The 16527-nt window shown below is 47.3% G+C and overlaps 1 protein-coding gene and 1 long non-coding RNA gene across 16 annotated transcripts in view; one reads left to right on the top strand and one right to left on the bottom strand.

Moving 5' to 3' along the window:
- ITPR1 (inositol 1,4,5-trisphosphate receptor type 1) overlaps positions 1-16527 on the top strand; it is a 163091-nt gene that overhangs the window by 113090 nt on the left and 33474 nt on the right. For all 14 annotated transcript variants that reach the window (XM_032699514.1, XM_032699524.1, XM_032699518.1 and 11 more), the window contains 5 exons: positions 8526-8706; positions 9287-9540; positions 13529-13729; positions 14961-15071; positions 16334-16429. In XM_032699514.1, coding sequence (XP_032555405.1) covers positions 8526-8706; positions 9287-9540; positions 13529-13729; positions 14961-15071; positions 16334-16429 — 843 coding nt within the window. The remainder of the gene's footprint in view (positions 1-8525; positions 8707-9286; positions 9541-13528; positions 13730-14960; positions 15072-16333; positions 16430-16527) is intronic.
- LOC116792525 lies at positions 513-8766 on the bottom strand. 2 transcript variants are annotated; one of them, XR_004359163.1, is made up of 4 exons: positions 8245-8766; positions 5733-6094; positions 2311-5310; positions 670-1620 (listed from the first exon to the last, which is right to left on the bottom strand). It is a non-coding gene; the product is annotated as an uncharacterized LOC116792525 (long non-coding RNA). The 2 variants fall into 2 exon arrangements; XR_004359162.1 differs by having other exon boundaries at positions 513-2544.

Raw genomic sequence — 16527 nt, 5'->3', positions numbered from 1 at the left:
CACGGACTTGGACTCAGTCAATGTTTCTCTTTGTGCGTTGACACCAGTGAGGAAATGCCACCATGGTGAACTGTGGTCTCCTTTTCTGTTCCTCAGGCTGTCCAGAGATGGTGGATAGTTATTAAATAACTACAGGATTGCTGCACAAAAGGAACTGAATCCAGAGCTGTCCGGTCCTTGTCTGTGTTTCTGGCACTTAGGAGCCCCACGGAAGCCCAGTGAGCTGAGGAGGTACCAGCCAGTGGTACAGGTCAGCTACAGCCCCTGGGTTGGAGGGAGCAAAGATTTTGAGACCAGTTTGTGTCCTTGAGCTCACTGTTGTGTTGGCTGTGAAATACCAGCACAAAAATGTCCTATTTGGTTGCCCAGACACTTCGTTTCTTTTTCTCTGTGGCTGCAATTGCCCTGCAAAATGGGGGTAAAGCTTTGCAAAATGTCACAGAAGTATTAGGGGGATGAAATGTAGGTTTAGTGACACGATGATGCTTTAGCCTTTGTGGCTTGGACCTTTTAAATCACATTTATTACTTGGAAGATTTGCAGCAGTGACAGATATTGGCGAGCCCAGACAATTGTGTGTGAAGGTAAAGGCTTCGGAGGCAAGAATATCTTGGGGTCACTAAACTTTTGTAAATAGCACTTGAGAACTTTTGGTCATTGATAAAACAAGTCTCTTTTAACTTTTCTGTTTATTCATAGCAACCAGAATTCTTTGATACAGTTGACGTTACATCTTTTTTATGTTGTTTTAATGATACCTCTTTAGGAAACTACTGCCCAACCAGGAAGCTTTTAGCACATGTTAAGCAATCACCTGTGTCTTTCACCATTTAAATGAGTTTTGCTCAAGTTAAAGTACATCATAATTATTTTGACATTCTGAGTATGTTACTTCAGAACATGACTAAAAAGCCAGAGTTGGTAAGGACCTGCATCATAAAGATCAGCTATGTCCTTTGCTGAAAGAGCCCTCTCTGTAATGAAACCTTCTGCAAATCCTGACGTCCTTGGCACTGCAGTTGTCTTCCAAACAAGGCCCAGGACCTGCACTAGCCATGAGTCAGTGCTGAGGAAACCTCTGTCCTGATGCTCTGCTGCTCCACAAGAGGAGGCTCAGGATGCCAAGCCTGTGGGAGCTCCATCTCCTTCACATATATTTTAATACAGTTAGCACGGGGAAGTCTCAGTCTCCCACAGGTGTTAGATACCACCAGGTTCAAAACAAACAAGGCCCACTAATAATGCAGTGTGAGGAGTCCTTCCTGCAGAGGTGATTTCATTGTCAGTGAAGGCAGTGAGATACAAAGGTTGAGATGATAACAGTACCACCTGGACTTTGCACTTGAGCTACAGCTGATGCTGCTTTCTGAAGTATATTTGGGCCATCAGGATTCCTGTAGCAGAGTATCTTCCAGTCTTTTTGCCCAAAGGAAGGTTTTATGCTTGGATTTTGAGGTGCCCATCTGTGTGACTGAGCAGTGTAGGTGAAAAAAAGGAGAGGTGCTACCTCAGGGTTCAGCTGTGTCTTGCTCTCCAGTCTTGGTGTACTTGTGTTGTTCTTGGTTGTTGGTACCACCTCCTGTGTGTCAATCCTCTCAGCATTCCACCATGATCCTGGTCCTGCAAGGAGCAGGGACACAAATCACTAATTCTCCCTATTCCTCTCTGTGGTATCCAGGTCCAACCTAAACTTTTAAGATGATCCCTAGCAGGATTAAAGTCCTCCCTGAGCAGGCAGAGGCAAAGCTATTCAGCAAAACAAGGTCATGCTGCCTTTTTTTTTTTTTTTTTTTTGGTAAGCACAGGAATCAACAAAGCGCTGTTATATAACTTCTATTTATATCCCACTTGCTCACTAGCTGCAGGCACACAAGAGTAGCTGAGAAGGGAATTTAATGAGCTCTCAGGGCTTGCTCACCTTCCAGAGCGGGTTGGAGCCAGCTTGTTTTTGAAGTGCGTCAGCAAATGAAACTGGTGGTGGGTGGGTGGTTTGGGTAGGTGGACTGACTTGTTGCTATGGTTTTCTTTAATTCCTCTGTCTCTCAACAAGATCTTACACTTTTTTTTTTCTTTTGGGGAGTCTGCAGACTTCCCTGTTTCTCACACCTACACAGCGCTCTCCTGCTCGGTGGGGAAGTGGGATCCGCGCTCCTGCCCCGCGGATGAGCCGAGTGACCCGGGGGAGCTGTTCCCACTGGGGGCAGAGGAACCCAAATCAGGCTCCCTGCTGACAGCAGGGCAGGCCCCGAGGCTCCCACGCTCCGAGGCCATCTGTGAGCACAAACCCCAAACCCACAGTCACGCTGGTACCTGTGGTTCCCCAGTGTGCCTTCACATCCTGGGGATCAGCCCGTGTCACCTTGTGCTCCTGGGGGTTGTACTGGCTCTGGAAGGGCATGAGGGAACTATATCTCTGGAGGCTTGTTCTTGCTTTCCTCTGTGAAATGACTTCAAATTGCATCAAGAGTCTGGGTGTTGCAGTAGGAGAACATAGAGGATATAAAGGCTCTTCCTGCTGTAGTTCTGCTGCTGCTTCATTTACAGCTGGTGGGGACAGATGAGCATTTCCACAGGTCAGGTTTTGTACACTCATACCCACCAAAAAACACACCCCATAAGGTGGACCAGAACCTCCAGAGCCATGCGGGATGGTGTGTGGATGCCCATGGCAGAGAGAGTTTTGTCTTATTTGTGGAAAACAGAGCTGGGAAGTCCTCCTTCTGCTTTTGGGACGAAGTTTATTTTACAGTTTGCAAAAAAACGCAGGCAATTGAGGTGTTCTGGCAGATTTTCCTTATGGATTTATTTCAAACTGTGAAGTATGTTCAGCGTGAAGTATTTCAGCTGCAATTTCCTTAAGCTATGCAAGACTAATGATATCCATCACTCACACCCAAAGTGATGGATCTTCAGCGAGCCAGGACGTACGAGAGATTTCAAGAGAGAGGGATTAGTGATATTTTAAACAAATAAATGAGGAGGGAGAGAAAGCAAGTTAGGTTGGAATTTTCTGCAGTGGAAGCCCTCGCAATATATTTAGGCAGAATGTAGAGGGTTGGCATTTGTGCTTAATTCAGTGCTTGTGTTAGTGCAGTTCCCCTTAAAATGTGGCTTTTTTGAAGTAGTCCAGCTCTAAGAACTAGTCTGGAGGTGGCAAACTCTTCCTGCAGAGATGAAGTAGCACACAAGTTTTGCATTGGTGCTAGCAGCCTGGCTGGATAACCCGAGCGAGCTGAGGTCCCTGTAAGAATTCCTCTCTAATGTTGGAATAAAATGTCCTGAGTTGAAGCCAGATCACTGATCTTTCTCCTCTCTCTGGAGGGACTTTCCTCTCTGAAATCTCCCTGGCTCGCCAAGCTCACGGGGTATTTTCTGTTCCCTGGCATTAGGGAGATGGGGAAGGACATGACAACAGTCTGCTTTAATTGGCAAGGTGTTCGCTGGGCCTTTGCTTTTCCTTATTCCTTGGTAATCAAATATTTGTTCTCCTGGGGAATTCTTCAGGATCTGTAGGAGGGTCTGGCAGGGCTTAGTGCTGTGGTGTGGTGAAACAGCTTTGAGAGGGCGTGGTCCCAAAAGTGCTCTGTGCTCCGTGTTCTCCGTGTGGGATCGGCAGCCAAGGGCTCGTCTCGACTCAGGCCACCCCTTCTTGGGAGGAAACACAGCTGAGCAGATGCTGCTGCTTAAACCCAGTGCTTGCTGATAGGTTTGGGTTCCGTTTCTCACATGATCCTTCCAACAGGCCAGCCTGGAATTAGTGTCTGGGGTGGAAAGTCAAGCTGTTCCTACAAAGTAATCCAACAGTTGTTCCTTTTCTTGGCCGACAAAACAGTAGTGACGTCGGGGCAGACCCAGGTTACAGCACAGGGAAAGGTGTTCCCAGTAAAGGTGACACAGCACACAGGCCAAACTGGGCCAGGCTTTCAAAGGCAAGAGCTGGAAATAAGCTGCCTTCAGCTGGTTCCTGGTTTTTTTCCCATTTAATAATCCCACACTGGGCACAAACTCACTCATCATTGAATTTATTGTGGATTAGTTATATTTATAGTGTATTGGTCACCTGAGTCTGTACTCTGTGCACCTTACACAAAGGTACCGGGCTGCTGGGGTTTATGGCTTTGTTCTCCTAAGGACAGATGCCAGTTCTGCTGGTTAAAATCCATTTTTTTACCGATTGCTGGTACAGGAATCACACTAAGGAGCATTTGTCCCTGCCCTTGGTTATCCTGCCTCTGTAATCCCCCTCCCCTGAACCGCTGGGGAGTGAGCTGAGCTTCTCTTTCACTCATCACTGGAAATTATGTATATTACATATGTCAAAGGTCTTGGAATGAAATGTTAATGCTAGGAAACGTGCCAGTTCTTTGGTGATTTATTTTTTTTTTAAATGTGCTTCTGCAATCCAGCTTGTTAATGATCTGCAATATTTAAGAACATGCCAAAAAATAACCACCACAGAAAATGATATTAAAGCTGAAATGAAAAGCCAGCAAGCAAAAATAGTGTTTTCAGTTTAGCAAGAAACATTAGGTAAACATTTCACAGAGTATGTAAATAGTTAGAAGGGGATTGGAGACCAAATTCCTGGGAATAACTACAGAAGAGACACAAAAAAATACCAATGACTGGAAGTTAGTGACATAAAAGGGAGCTTAATCACATGTTTCTAACAGTTATTTACCACTGGAATAGCCTATAGTGAGACATAGTTCATCATCTTTGCCTTCTAAAGAAAGACCAGATGCTTTTCTCAAAAAAACACATGACTTAAACACAGCTTTGGCTGAGTTGATGAGGGAGAGTGAGGGGCTGCTGGTGCTCCAGGGTGGGCCAGGCTATGGCTGGTCAGTGTGCTGCAATTTAAACTTGGCCTTCAGTTTGTTTTAGATCACTTTGGATGTCAGGAGGAGGAATGGTGTGACTGGCTTTGCAGACATGATGCTGTGCTGGTTCTTTTCCTTCCATCCCCTTGAAACAATGAGTGAGTTTGTGCAGGTGGTGGTTGCTCCATCTTTGAAGGTGATGGAGAGCTCTGTGGTGATGTCCTTGCCCATGGTGAGCGTAGCTGTCCTGTTAGACCCTTGTGCGTGTCACATGCAGGTGGTTTTCAGTTTAGTTGGGTGGCTGTGTGATTAGTGGCCATCACATTATCTCAGATATTGTCACCTCTGAGCAGTTGTGGTTTATTCACTCGGCTGGTCGATGTGCTCTGGAGATCTGTTGTGTTTTGTTGAGGTGTGTGGACTTGTAAAGCTGTTTGCTGAACCTGGAGTTCCTGGGGAAAACCTCATGGGCTGCTGTGTCATGGCACTTGTTCAGTGGAAGTGACTTGTGACAGTCATTAACAAAACAAGGTTGAAGTGGTTTCATATTACATGATTTTAGCACTCCAGGAATCCCAGATTGGTTTGGGTTGGAAGGGACCTATTTCTACCCACCTGTCATAGGCAGGGACACCTTCCACTAGCCCAGGTTGCTCCAAGCCCCATCCAACCTGGCCTTGGACACTTCCAGGGATCCAGGGACAGCCACAGCTTTTCTGGGCAACCTGTGCCAGGGCCTCCCCACCCTCACAGGGAAGAATTCCTTCTCAATACCCCATCTGTCCCTCCTCTCTGGCAGTGGGAAGCCATTCCCCCTTGTCCTGTCACCCCAGACCCTTGTCACAAATCTGTGTCCAGCTATTGCTGCCAGTGTCTCAGGTATGGGATGGAGCTTTTATCTCCACTTACCTTTCAGGCAGCTTCTCCTCTGGTGCCTCGTACTGGGCCAGCCAGAGACGGCCCCATGTGGGTGTTAGGGATCACAATTCCCTGCCCTGCAGTAGGTTTTCAGGAGATCCCAAGCCCCAGCCTGGTGGTGACTGACTGCTCAGGGATGGCTGATGTCAGGGGCACGTTGGAAGCTCTGTTCTTCAAACACCCGTACGAGTGTGGAGGTTGGCTGTTCCTCCACACTTGCTCTTTCAGCAGCCTTGCTGTGGTTGCAGGGTGTCTGTGTGCAAGCAGGACCCCAGCAGACGGTGCTCTAAAATGGCCACTCCATTTCCATTTTAAAAAGGGAGACTTTTACACTTTTTGCTGTGAGGCTATATCTGTAAATAAAATTTTAGGATTTCTGTCATAATTATCACCACCCATTACCTGCTCAAGCGCAACTTGCGAGATCACACCTCTTAAAATACAGTATCTTTGATAGCTGGCATGTGGTTGATTCATATGTGTGAAGGTGTTAGGCATCCTGACCTAAACTGAAACAATCATTTTGTGACACCCCTTGGGTGTATGCACAGCACGCACTAAAAGCTTTACTGGAAATGCTCCTTTCGTTTGGGCTTTTTTTCCTCTGAAGCACAGTGGAAAGTCAGTAAAGAAGCTTGAAAGGACGACAAAAATTGAGTCTGTCAGCAGTAATTACTCTCATACAAGGTATTTCCTTAGTGTGGTTCATTAAAAAGAGCTTTTCCTTCACCACAGCTTCATCACAGGGTAATTCCTCCTGTCTGGACTGTGGGGATGTGCAGCCAGGTGACAGCAGGTGACCCCCAGCACTGCCTGATGAGCAAATAACGGGATGTTTTAGAAAGTGATTGCCCTTTCCAGAGCCCATGGTCTATGCTGGTCTTTGCTGGTCTATCTGTAAAGTAGTAGTATTATGTTTAATACTGATAGAGTAAAATTTCTAAGGTGCACCTCAGATACAAAGTCTTCTTCTGTTTGTCCTCGTAGCCACCAAGTAACAGACTTAGTTTAGGCTTGGCTGCCTAAACAGCCCAGTTATCTGGGGGTTTGGTTACTGGTCAGGGAAACAGCAGCACAGGGAAACCAGTTAATGCATCTCTTGGTTCTGATTGTAGTTTGACAGTCTTCTGTCCATTGGGTCTGGTCAGGTCTAAAAACCAGTTTAGAATGAAAAATAAAAAATATGGATAAGTGAACTTATTCAGGCCAAGGATGTTTTTTTATTTGGGTGTATTTTATAGGATCATAGAATCCCGGATTGGTTTGGGTTGGAAGAGATCTTAAAGTTCATCCAGTTCCACCAAGGACACCTCCACTATCCCAGGTTGCTCCAAGCCCCGTCCAACCTGGCCTTGGACACTTCCAGGGATGGGGCAGCCACAGCTTGTACAAATGCTATTAAGTGGATCGGGCACCCAGATCATCTTCTGGCATGTCACAGGCCCAGCACTGTTTGGGCAAAGGGCGAGTCCTGCAGGTCTCTGGGAGCTCTGTTTTACTGGGCTCTTTGAATGGGTGTCAGGAGGGGGGTACTGGTGTGACTGGTTTTAGTGGATGTGGGAGGCCTGTGCTGGGTTCTGTTCCTTTTCCTCCTCTGGTAATCACTAGAAGTGAGAACAACCAGGAGTTCACCTGAGCTGTTGTGGGCAGGGGGAAGGTGTCACAGTGGTGGGAGGGGTGTTGTGAGTATTGACCAAGTTCTTTAAATAGCCCCACTCCTCCTCTGCCTGTAATCAAAGACACAGCTCGGAGCGTTCAAAGTCACTCGGTGTGTTCCCGTGCAGCTGCTGGGGAGTGATCAAAGGCAGCCCCGGCCTCGTGTGCTCTGCTCTGAGCAGAGCGGGCAGGAGATACTGCCATTCCCATTTTAATTTGTTTTCTCAATAAATCAGGCTTCATTCCTATTCATCGTGTAAAGCTGTTGGATGGCGAGCCGCTGCAGAATGCTAACTAATTTCATAATGCTCTGCATAAGGTGACCCACTTACAAGTTCATCCTTCAGTCGTGTTTAAGCTCTGGTCCTGATTTATGTAACACCATATTGGTTTCATCAAGAGTTGTCTGATCACTCACTGTGTTGGCTCCTGCTTGACCTGTACATGATTTGTATTCCCCTCGATTTTAGGAAGAACTTTCTGTCTCCATGCACATATGGGAAGGAGAAGAGTAATAAACCTTCTTAAAAGTAGTCAGTGCTTGGAGTTTTTCTGTCACTTATGATATATTAGAGTGGGAATTAAAAGGAGTTTTAAGGAGCCTGCTGCAGGCAGGGCAGTGGAAGCTCAGCACGAGATGTCCCTCACGCCATCGCCCTGTTTGTACATTTTTGGACTGTGATTAACATTGGCTGTGGCGTGTTATGACTCACAGTCCCTTGGATTCGAGGGTGGGAAGGCAGGACAGTTCTTTTTCCTCTGTATTTTGCTCATACCCTTTTGTTTCTGAACTTAGAATCAAATTCTAGGAAATTCCACCTTCCTTACCTTCATTCATGGTACTTACCTTAATTCCCTTGTTGAGAGAGGTGTGCTGCCCAAATCTGTCAGGGCTGGTGTGATTTATTGCCCTCACTTCTCTTTAATAATGTATTTGAAGTTGTTAATAAGGGAGTTAACAAAGCTGAGACACTGGGGCTTCCTTAACAATAAAGTACGAGTTTCCATTGCTCTGGGTTTCAGTTTACTGACAACTAATTAACCTCCAGTTCCTCCAGGATGCCAGTCAGTGCCAAAAGGTGGGATAATCTGGATTCAGCTGCAGATCCTGTTCATTTTCTCTCGTAGCATTCCTTCTTCTGCCGACTGACGGAAGACAAGAAATCCGAGAAGTTCTTTAAGGTTTTTTATGATCGCATGAAAGTGGCACAGCAAGAAATCAAGGCAACTGTCACAGTCAACACCAGTGACTTAGGAAACAAAAAGAAAGATGAAGACTCAGAGAGAGATGTACCCAACAGGAAAAGAGGTAATCCCCAGTCGTTCCCTTTCTGAAGCGACAAGGGAGTGAAGTGTGTTTTGAACTCGTTTCAGCTGATGCAATAATGCTCTGATCTCTGATCCCACAGAGCAAAGTTCAGAGATCAGTGGTGCCCTGGCTTGGGATTTCAAGAGCTTCATCCCCTCTTCATCCATTTGGGAGGTTGTGCTATTGAAATGGTGAAAATGTTTGAGATGAGACTCTGCTGCCTTGTCTCTTGTGACAAGCTGCTCAAATCTGATCCATAGTAACGACTGTGGGTTGTGGTCAGTGCCTTCTCTGACAATACCTGGAGAAATCCTAATTTTCTTCTAAAGCAGGTCCTCTTATTGTAACTCCTAGTAGAGCTAGACTGTGTGCCCTAACCAATTAATACCCAGTTTATAACATTACTGTGGTTGGCATACAAGGTGCAGAGTGTGACACGAGACCCTCACAGCACGCTAAACGTACTCACCAAAGAGCTGCTGGTGAAGAGCTGGCCTGCCTGTGAAGCTGCAGTGTGCAGAGATGCTGTGGTCCCCTTGATTCAGTTTCCATAAGGAAGGTCTGCTCTTGTGTGTTGTAGTGAGGGAGCCCATGACCCAGATCACGGAGGAGGTCCGGGATCAGCTGCTGGAGGCGTCTGCGGCCACGCGCAAGGCGTACAACACGTACCGCAGGGAGGCCGACCCCGAGGAGCACTACTCGGCTGGGGAGGGGGCCCAGGCTGCAGCAGACAAGAGCAAGGATGAGCTGGAGATGAGTGCTGTCATCTCCATCATGCAGCCCATCCTGCGGTTCCTGCAGCTGCTCTGTGAAAACCACAACCGGGATCTGCAGGTACCGCCTGGCGCCTGGGCAGGTGTGCTCAGGTCCCATTTCTCTCCCAATTCCTGTGCCTTTTTAAATGGGTCACGTGACCAACTGTTTTCTTTGGCCTTGAAGTTAATCCCAAAAAAAGTATTTATACCTTGCTGGACTGATACAAGGCAGTTCAGTTATCCAGAGCTCACTGGTCTTTTCAATGTCTATAATTAGGTGATGGGACCAACACTTGTGGTTTGTTTTTTTTTTTTTTAAAGTATGTGCTTATAACAAGCAGGTCTCCTGCTGTAAAGCTACTGATCTGCTTTTGAGAGGGGAAAGAAAGAAAAAACAAAGTCATGTAGGAAAATAAAGCAGCCCTTGAGTATATGCTTCTTTCCAGTGAACAGGTTCTCCTGGGTTTTCATGGGTCTGTTCACATGTCTAGAGTTGGACACATGGGGATGGTGTCAGGAAAGCCTCAGCTGGAGTTTAATCTGCTAAGGGACATGAAGGGCAATGAGAAGGGTTTCTAGGTTGTGTTCAGAGCAGGGGGAGAGCATGGATCTGCTGGAAATGGGCAGAGACCCTGGTGACGAAGGACAGGGAGAAGGTCACGGTGCTCAGTGCCACCTACATCCTGCTATTTACTGGTAAGGCTGACCTTCAGCAGCCCTACGTGCCCAAGACCAGTGGTGAGGTCTGGAGCAAGGAAGAATCCCCCTTAGTGGAGGAGAATTGGGATAGAAAACATCTAAACAAGCTGGACATGCATCTAAACAAGCTGGATGCCCCAGGCTCCATGTGGAATGCTGGGTTCAGTCCTGCACTCCCAAGTCCAGCAGGGAGGCTCAGAGATGGCCAAGGGACTGGAGCATCTGACGGCCAGGGACACCTTCCACTAGCCCAGGTTGCTCCAAGCCCCATCCAACCTGGCCTTGAGCACTTCAGGGATGGGGCAGCCACAGCTGCTCTGGGCAGCCTGTGCCAGGGCTTCTACTGGAGATGAAGAGGACTTGGGATGTCTCACTGTGTGTACAGATACCTGACATGGGATGTGGAGAGGACAGGGCCAGGCTCTGCTCCAGCTGCCCCGTGAGTGGCATTGGAATAGGCAGTCTCCAAAGGTCCTGGCAGCCTCAGCTGTGATGCCCTGGAGTGTGTTTGCACAATTTCAAGCAGCGAGCCTAGGCCCTGTACCCCAGCACGTGCCTCCACATGAGAGCAGATTTCTGCCCACAGAGGGGCTGCAATTAAGATGGTTTTTGTTCAGCGCAGCCACTGCTGCTGGGCTGGAACCGAGGAGCTGATGAGGCACCGTGCAATGTGCTAAATGCCCTCATAAAGAGGAATAATTGCCTTGATTGCACATTGTTCCCCGCACGGCAGCAGTGGGGACCCTGTGTGAGAGCTCTGCAGCCCTGCCAAGTCGCTTCCTCTGTTCAGGAATGCCCTGCTGCTGGAGCACGTGGGATCCCGGCCGGGAGACGTCCCTGTGCTCCCAGCCTGCTGCTCGGGAGCATTTGTCAGTGCCCAAGTTACACACAGCAGCATTTCTCTCATTTTGAAGAAGAAAAGCTGTTTGATGTGTGTGCTGTCAGAGGTTTTGATGCCGTTGGGATGTCGGAGGCAGCAGTTCCTGTGGCACAGCTCCAGACCACATGTACAGGATCTGTGCTGCCCTTGGCAAGGCCCCACAGCTATAGGAGTAGAGCTGAAGTCAAACCAGTGCAGAAACTTGGCCTGAGCTCTCCCCCATCCTGAACAATCAGCTTTCCCAAGCAGCAGGTAGTTGTAGTCAGCTTGGGGGGAAAAAAGGGATTTTTTTTTTTTTCTTTTTTTTAAAGGAAAGGTAGAACAATTTTTCCAATCTAATCCTCTAATTGCTTTGAGGCTTGTCCTTCTCCTTCAGCCCCGGTTCTTCTTCAGCCCCAAAGGAGAAGCAGGATGTCTGATCCTCCAAAATCTTGGTGTCTGCAGCTACTGTATGTAGCTGAGCTCCTTACAATAATGCTAAGGACTGAAGGAATAAGGAAAGACTCTTCTGGAAGCTGTGCTTCTCCCAGAATTGGCCAGGTTACATTGGAATGGGCAGTGAATTGGGATCACCTGCCTGGTGCCAGTGTGGGCTGAGCACCCCAAGCCTTTCTGGGCTGTTGGCAGCCGTGAGGAGCTGCTGTGCAAACCCAGGGGAAGGCAGGTCATGAGAGCTGCTGTGTTTGGAGGAGGAGGGATCTGAGGTGCTCCAGCAGCTGCAGTGCTGTGCCTGCCGTGTCCCTCACTGCTTCCCTTCCCACACACAGCTCCAGACAGGGTGCTGTTCCCTCCAGCTCTTTCCATGGGGCTGGAGGAGCTGCAATACCTTCTTCAGATGAATGCAAGGACTGGGAGGAATGAGTTGATGCATATTTTCTACACATTCTGGCTGAACCTGCATCTCTGTGGCTCCTCATTCTGGGTACAGGGTCTTTCAGGTGGTCCATCCCTCAGGATCATTCCCATGGAAAGCAGTGGGATGGCCTGTTCAGTACTCTGTGTTCCCACTCTGTAGCCTGTGAGATGCTCTGGAGGACAGAAAATGAAGAGCTCTCTGTACTGCCTGGGACAGTAGCAGACACTCCCTGGGGCAGTTTCTCACAGTGCAGCAGGGTCTTGTTTTCTAGTTTTTTCTTTCCCCTTGTTTTAGCCCATCTAACAGTGTCTTCCTGCTCTTGCGCCTCATTCCTCCTCCCTCCTTTGTGTTTATTGACTGTGGATCAAGCAGCTAAGGTACAAACCCAGCTGTAAGCAGAGCAAATGCTGTGCTGCAGCCAGGGAACATTTTATTTCATCACTTTCAATATTATCTTTTATTTTTTCCTGGAGGGAAGACACAAGCTCTGATTTCTGTAGCATCAACCTTTCTACATTCTGACAAGTTAATCAGAAGTCAGGATACAAAATGAGCAATCAGCTGAAATGTGCTGAATCACTGTCACCTTTAGTCTGCATTCATAGACAGCATTTTCCTTTTTTAGCTTTGCCTTCCATTGAATCTGCAGTTTCTCCCTCTGTTTGCCTTAAAAGACTGACTAGTGTGACGCACACACCAGAGGCAGGCAGGGACCAGGGCTTCTCTGGGCTGGCAGAAAAGACCCTGCTGGTTCCATAGTCCCATGTCTCTTGTTCCTCTGAGAGGTTTTCACCTTGGAAGTGTTGTTACCTGCTAGAATTAAGAGAATTACCTGCTAGAATAAGAGTTTTCCTGCTGAAACATCAAGGAAAAGAAAGTGGTAGTGGCTGTCCATCTTTGCAGCACTGCTGGGAATGCAATGACAATGTCCAAGTCACTGGGAAACTGGTTTTCATTAACTGTCCTTTGGTTTTGGTTGGATTTGGTTGGTTTTTTTTCATTTGGAATACAGGAGGGCAGAAACCTGTTAAATCCACACAGATCCATCTAGCATTTCATTAGAGGAGCTGCTCCTAATCAGCAGCTTCAAGCAGGAATTACAGTAATTACGTGGGAAGAAATGCAGTGGAGAGGATGGTGTTTCAAGGCTCCTTCCTTCGAGGTGTGCAGTCAGGTGCCTTTTGAACAGGTGGAGCTGCTGTGAGGCCACAGCCAGGGATTTCTGCTCCCACCCTGGAAAAAGGTCTGGGGAGGAGAGGCCTTGAGTGATGGTTGGCAGTGAAATGGAGCAGGCAGAGGGAACCTTCCAGGCTCAGGAGAGCTTTGTGACCCGCAGTGAAGGGCCTGCTCCGTTGTTGGGTTTCAGCCTCTAATGGATGCACTGTTTATTGGATGCACTCAGTTTATTGCTGGTTGGCTTCTGTACAATGTGAAGCCAAAAAGCTGCTCAAGAGAGCAGCACATTGAAAATAAGCCCTGGAAGAGGCTTAAACTGCTTGTACAGTGAACCTAGAGCAATCTACCATGCAGTGCAGTTAGGGATGGATGAACTTAATAAACACTATCAACCAAACAGCAGTTTAGATGGTTTTTTTCCCCCCTTCCCTTATGACTTTGTCACTCTCCCCACAGAATTTCCTACGTTGCCAGAACAACAAGACAAACTACAACCTGGTGTGTGAGACACTGCAGTTCTTGGACTGTATCTGTGGGAGCACAACTGGGGGGCTTGGGCTGCTGGGGCTGTACATCAATGAGAAGAACGTGGCCCTCATCAACCAGACCCTGGAGAGCTTGACTGAGTACTGCCAGGGGCCCTGCCATGAGAACCAGGTAACACATCCAGAGCTGGGAAGAGCATCCCCCTTCCCCCCTGAACCCCAGCTCTGCTGGGCTTGGCTCTGTCTGCCAGACTGGTGTTGTCTTGTAATGCTGCCCACTTGACTTGCCCTACAAATCCTTGGGGGATTTTTTTCCTTTATAAACCCATCATAATCAACTTCCCTTTCTCAGGGCCTCCTCTGAGGAGTCAAACCTCTCAAAGCAGTGGAGATATTTCTGCTTTGCTGGGATTTAAGCTGTTTTATTAGATTTGACAGACAGGGAAAGTGGGGAATTTTTGTATTTCATAGAATTTCACAGAATTCTTTGAAGAGGCCTTAAAGACCATCTAGTTCCAAGCTTTGCCATGGGCAGAGACACTTTCCACTATCCCAGGTTGCTCCAAGCCCCGCCCTGGCCTTGGACACCAGGGCTGGGGCAGCCACAGCTTCTCTGGGCAACCTGTGCCAGTTTCTGCTTATTTTCTCCATGTCCATGCTATTTGAACCACAGTATGTCCATAAAGACTGGGATATGTCTTTTCAAAAGGTCTTTGAGTATATCAGTCCTTAGAAGTGCCTTTTCTTTGAGTACTCCAAAGGAGTTTAGAACAAAGCTAGACACAGAGTGACAATGGTCAGATGAAATCACATCTCTGTGAGGGAACACGTGAGGCTGTGCATGCCAGGTCATGAGAGTGTCCTTTATATCAAGGTGGACTAAAACCCTTTAGATGTAGGTGTGGAGCTCGGTGACAGAGCAAGGCTCTGGATTTCAAGGCCAGCAAGCTGCTGTTGTTGGAACACTTTAGTTCCAGATCATTCCACAAGCAGGGTTCAAGGGTAAGCAGAAGGTTCCGGAAATTCCCATTCTTTGGGTAGACAGGGCTGAAGTAGGTGTTGATTGGCACACCTCAAATAAAGAAAGCTCTCCCTAATCTCAGTAAAACAGATTCTTCCGTAGCTGCACATCCAGCCTGGCACTCTGGGATGGAAATGCCTCGTTTATCAGCTGTGGGGCTTCCTGAGGTCGAGGGGTTCCAGCAGGACCATGGCTGAGGAGAGGAAAAGCTTGAAAGAAAATACCTTAATCTTTTGTTGTTCCACTGCCTGGAGCTTTCTGTCCAGTTTATCCATCTGGAGGTGATGACAGAGGGGACTCTGCTGTTCTGGCGGGGTCACCAGCCCGGGCTGTGTTTGTAGTGTAGACAATTAGTGAAGTCTGATGAATTTTCTTTGGCCAGAACTGCATTGCTACTCACGAGTCCAACGGCATTGACATCATCACAGCTTTAATTCTCAATGACATCAACCCTCTGGGAAAGAAGAGGATGGACCTTGTGTTGGAACTGAAGGCAAGTGAATGTTTTGTGCAATTCACGTTCACAGTAAGATGAAACATAATTTTACTGTTGGAATTATGTGAGTGTTTATTATATCCCAATATTCCTAAGTGCCAAAAAACTATACACTTCAAAGAGCTGGAGGCAGTGCCCAAAGATTGTTTGTCACAGGTATTTCATCTTCTAAATGATGACATGGAGCCACCAGTTCTCACGTGGGGGATGCAGGCAGTCAAGATATGCTGAGGAATCCTAAAATAATTTCCTGTTAAAAATTTAAAGCTGATGAAAACTTTTCTGTTGTTGCTGAGCTTCTACATACACAATAGAAGTGAAATTTCTCATGTTACAACTAGTTTGCTAATACTTTATTGTTGTTGTTTAATCAGTTGATGTTAAATCATCAACAGTTCTTTAGGGCTGTTCATATTAATGCTGAAATAATTAGCCCTGGTGCTGGTTTCAAAATAGAGGAGCAGGTTCCCTTCTAGCAACAGCAGTCCCAGAGCACTCTTGCTTCAGCCTGTGTTTGAGAAATATTTCCTTTCTGACTTATTGCCCTGCCTTACACTGCAATGTCTCCTTGTTTTCCGTTGCCGACTCACACCATTATTATGGGTAATGTGGGGTTTTTATTATTGTAAATAAAAAATGCTTTTAGACTCAATTAGCATTATACTTCAAAATTAAATACTTTTATTGGGTTTTATTGTCAGGCATGATGGATTTTAATCTTAATTGTTCGTATTAAAGTAGTCTGGTGCCTTGTGGTAGTTTCCCATTTCCTCCCTGTGTTTTCTTGGCGTGAGGAGGTTGCAGAGTGAGCTCAGTTAAAAGCAGCACAGCACATCTGTGACTTCAGCCCTGCCTGTCCCTTGATTTAATCAGCAGCATCTTCAGCAAAGCTGTGCTGCACCACTTGGGAGCTCAGAGCTTGTGGTGATGCTGCAGCATCCTTAAAACAAAACAGCAGCATTTTAGTAATCTTAAACCTTGACTTGGGTTAATTTGGTGTCTCCCAATAAGTAGGATTTGGGAAATAAACTGGTAAAAAATCCTATTAAGTTGCATAGGGCAATAATTAGAGGAGAGGGAGGTTGGCAAGGTGAGGCTGTAGGAACCTTGTGGTGGCTGGCTGGGACAATTATACTTTCCTGTGACTCACCCAGGTAGCACCCAGGTTCTGAAGCCCTTCTTGGCACTGGGTGAGGTGGCACTCCAGCTGGGTACCCTCATTTTTTGGCTCCTGGCAGTGATTGTTGTCTTTCCCTCAGAACAATGCTTCGAAGCTGCTCCTGGCCATCATGGAGAGCAGGCACGACAGCGAGAACGCCGAGAGGATCCTCTACAACATGAGGCCCAAGGAGCTGGTGAGTCTCTGGGTCACTCCCAAATTCCTGACTCCATTCAAGCCAGGTGCTCCTCCAGCACTGGGGACACTGGGATGGCTGTGTCCACCCCAGAGACG

The sequence above is a fragment of the Chiroxiphia lanceolata genome, chromosome 11, assembly GCF_009829145.1.
Source record: "Chiroxiphia lanceolata isolate bChiLan1 chromosome 11, bChiLan1.pri, whole genome shotgun sequence".
In the NCBI taxonomy this organism is placed as follows: domain Eukaryota; kingdom Metazoa; phylum Chordata; class Aves; order Passeriformes; family Pipridae; genus Chiroxiphia; species Chiroxiphia lanceolata.
This window is presented reverse-complemented; position numbering and strand designations above follow the sequence as displayed.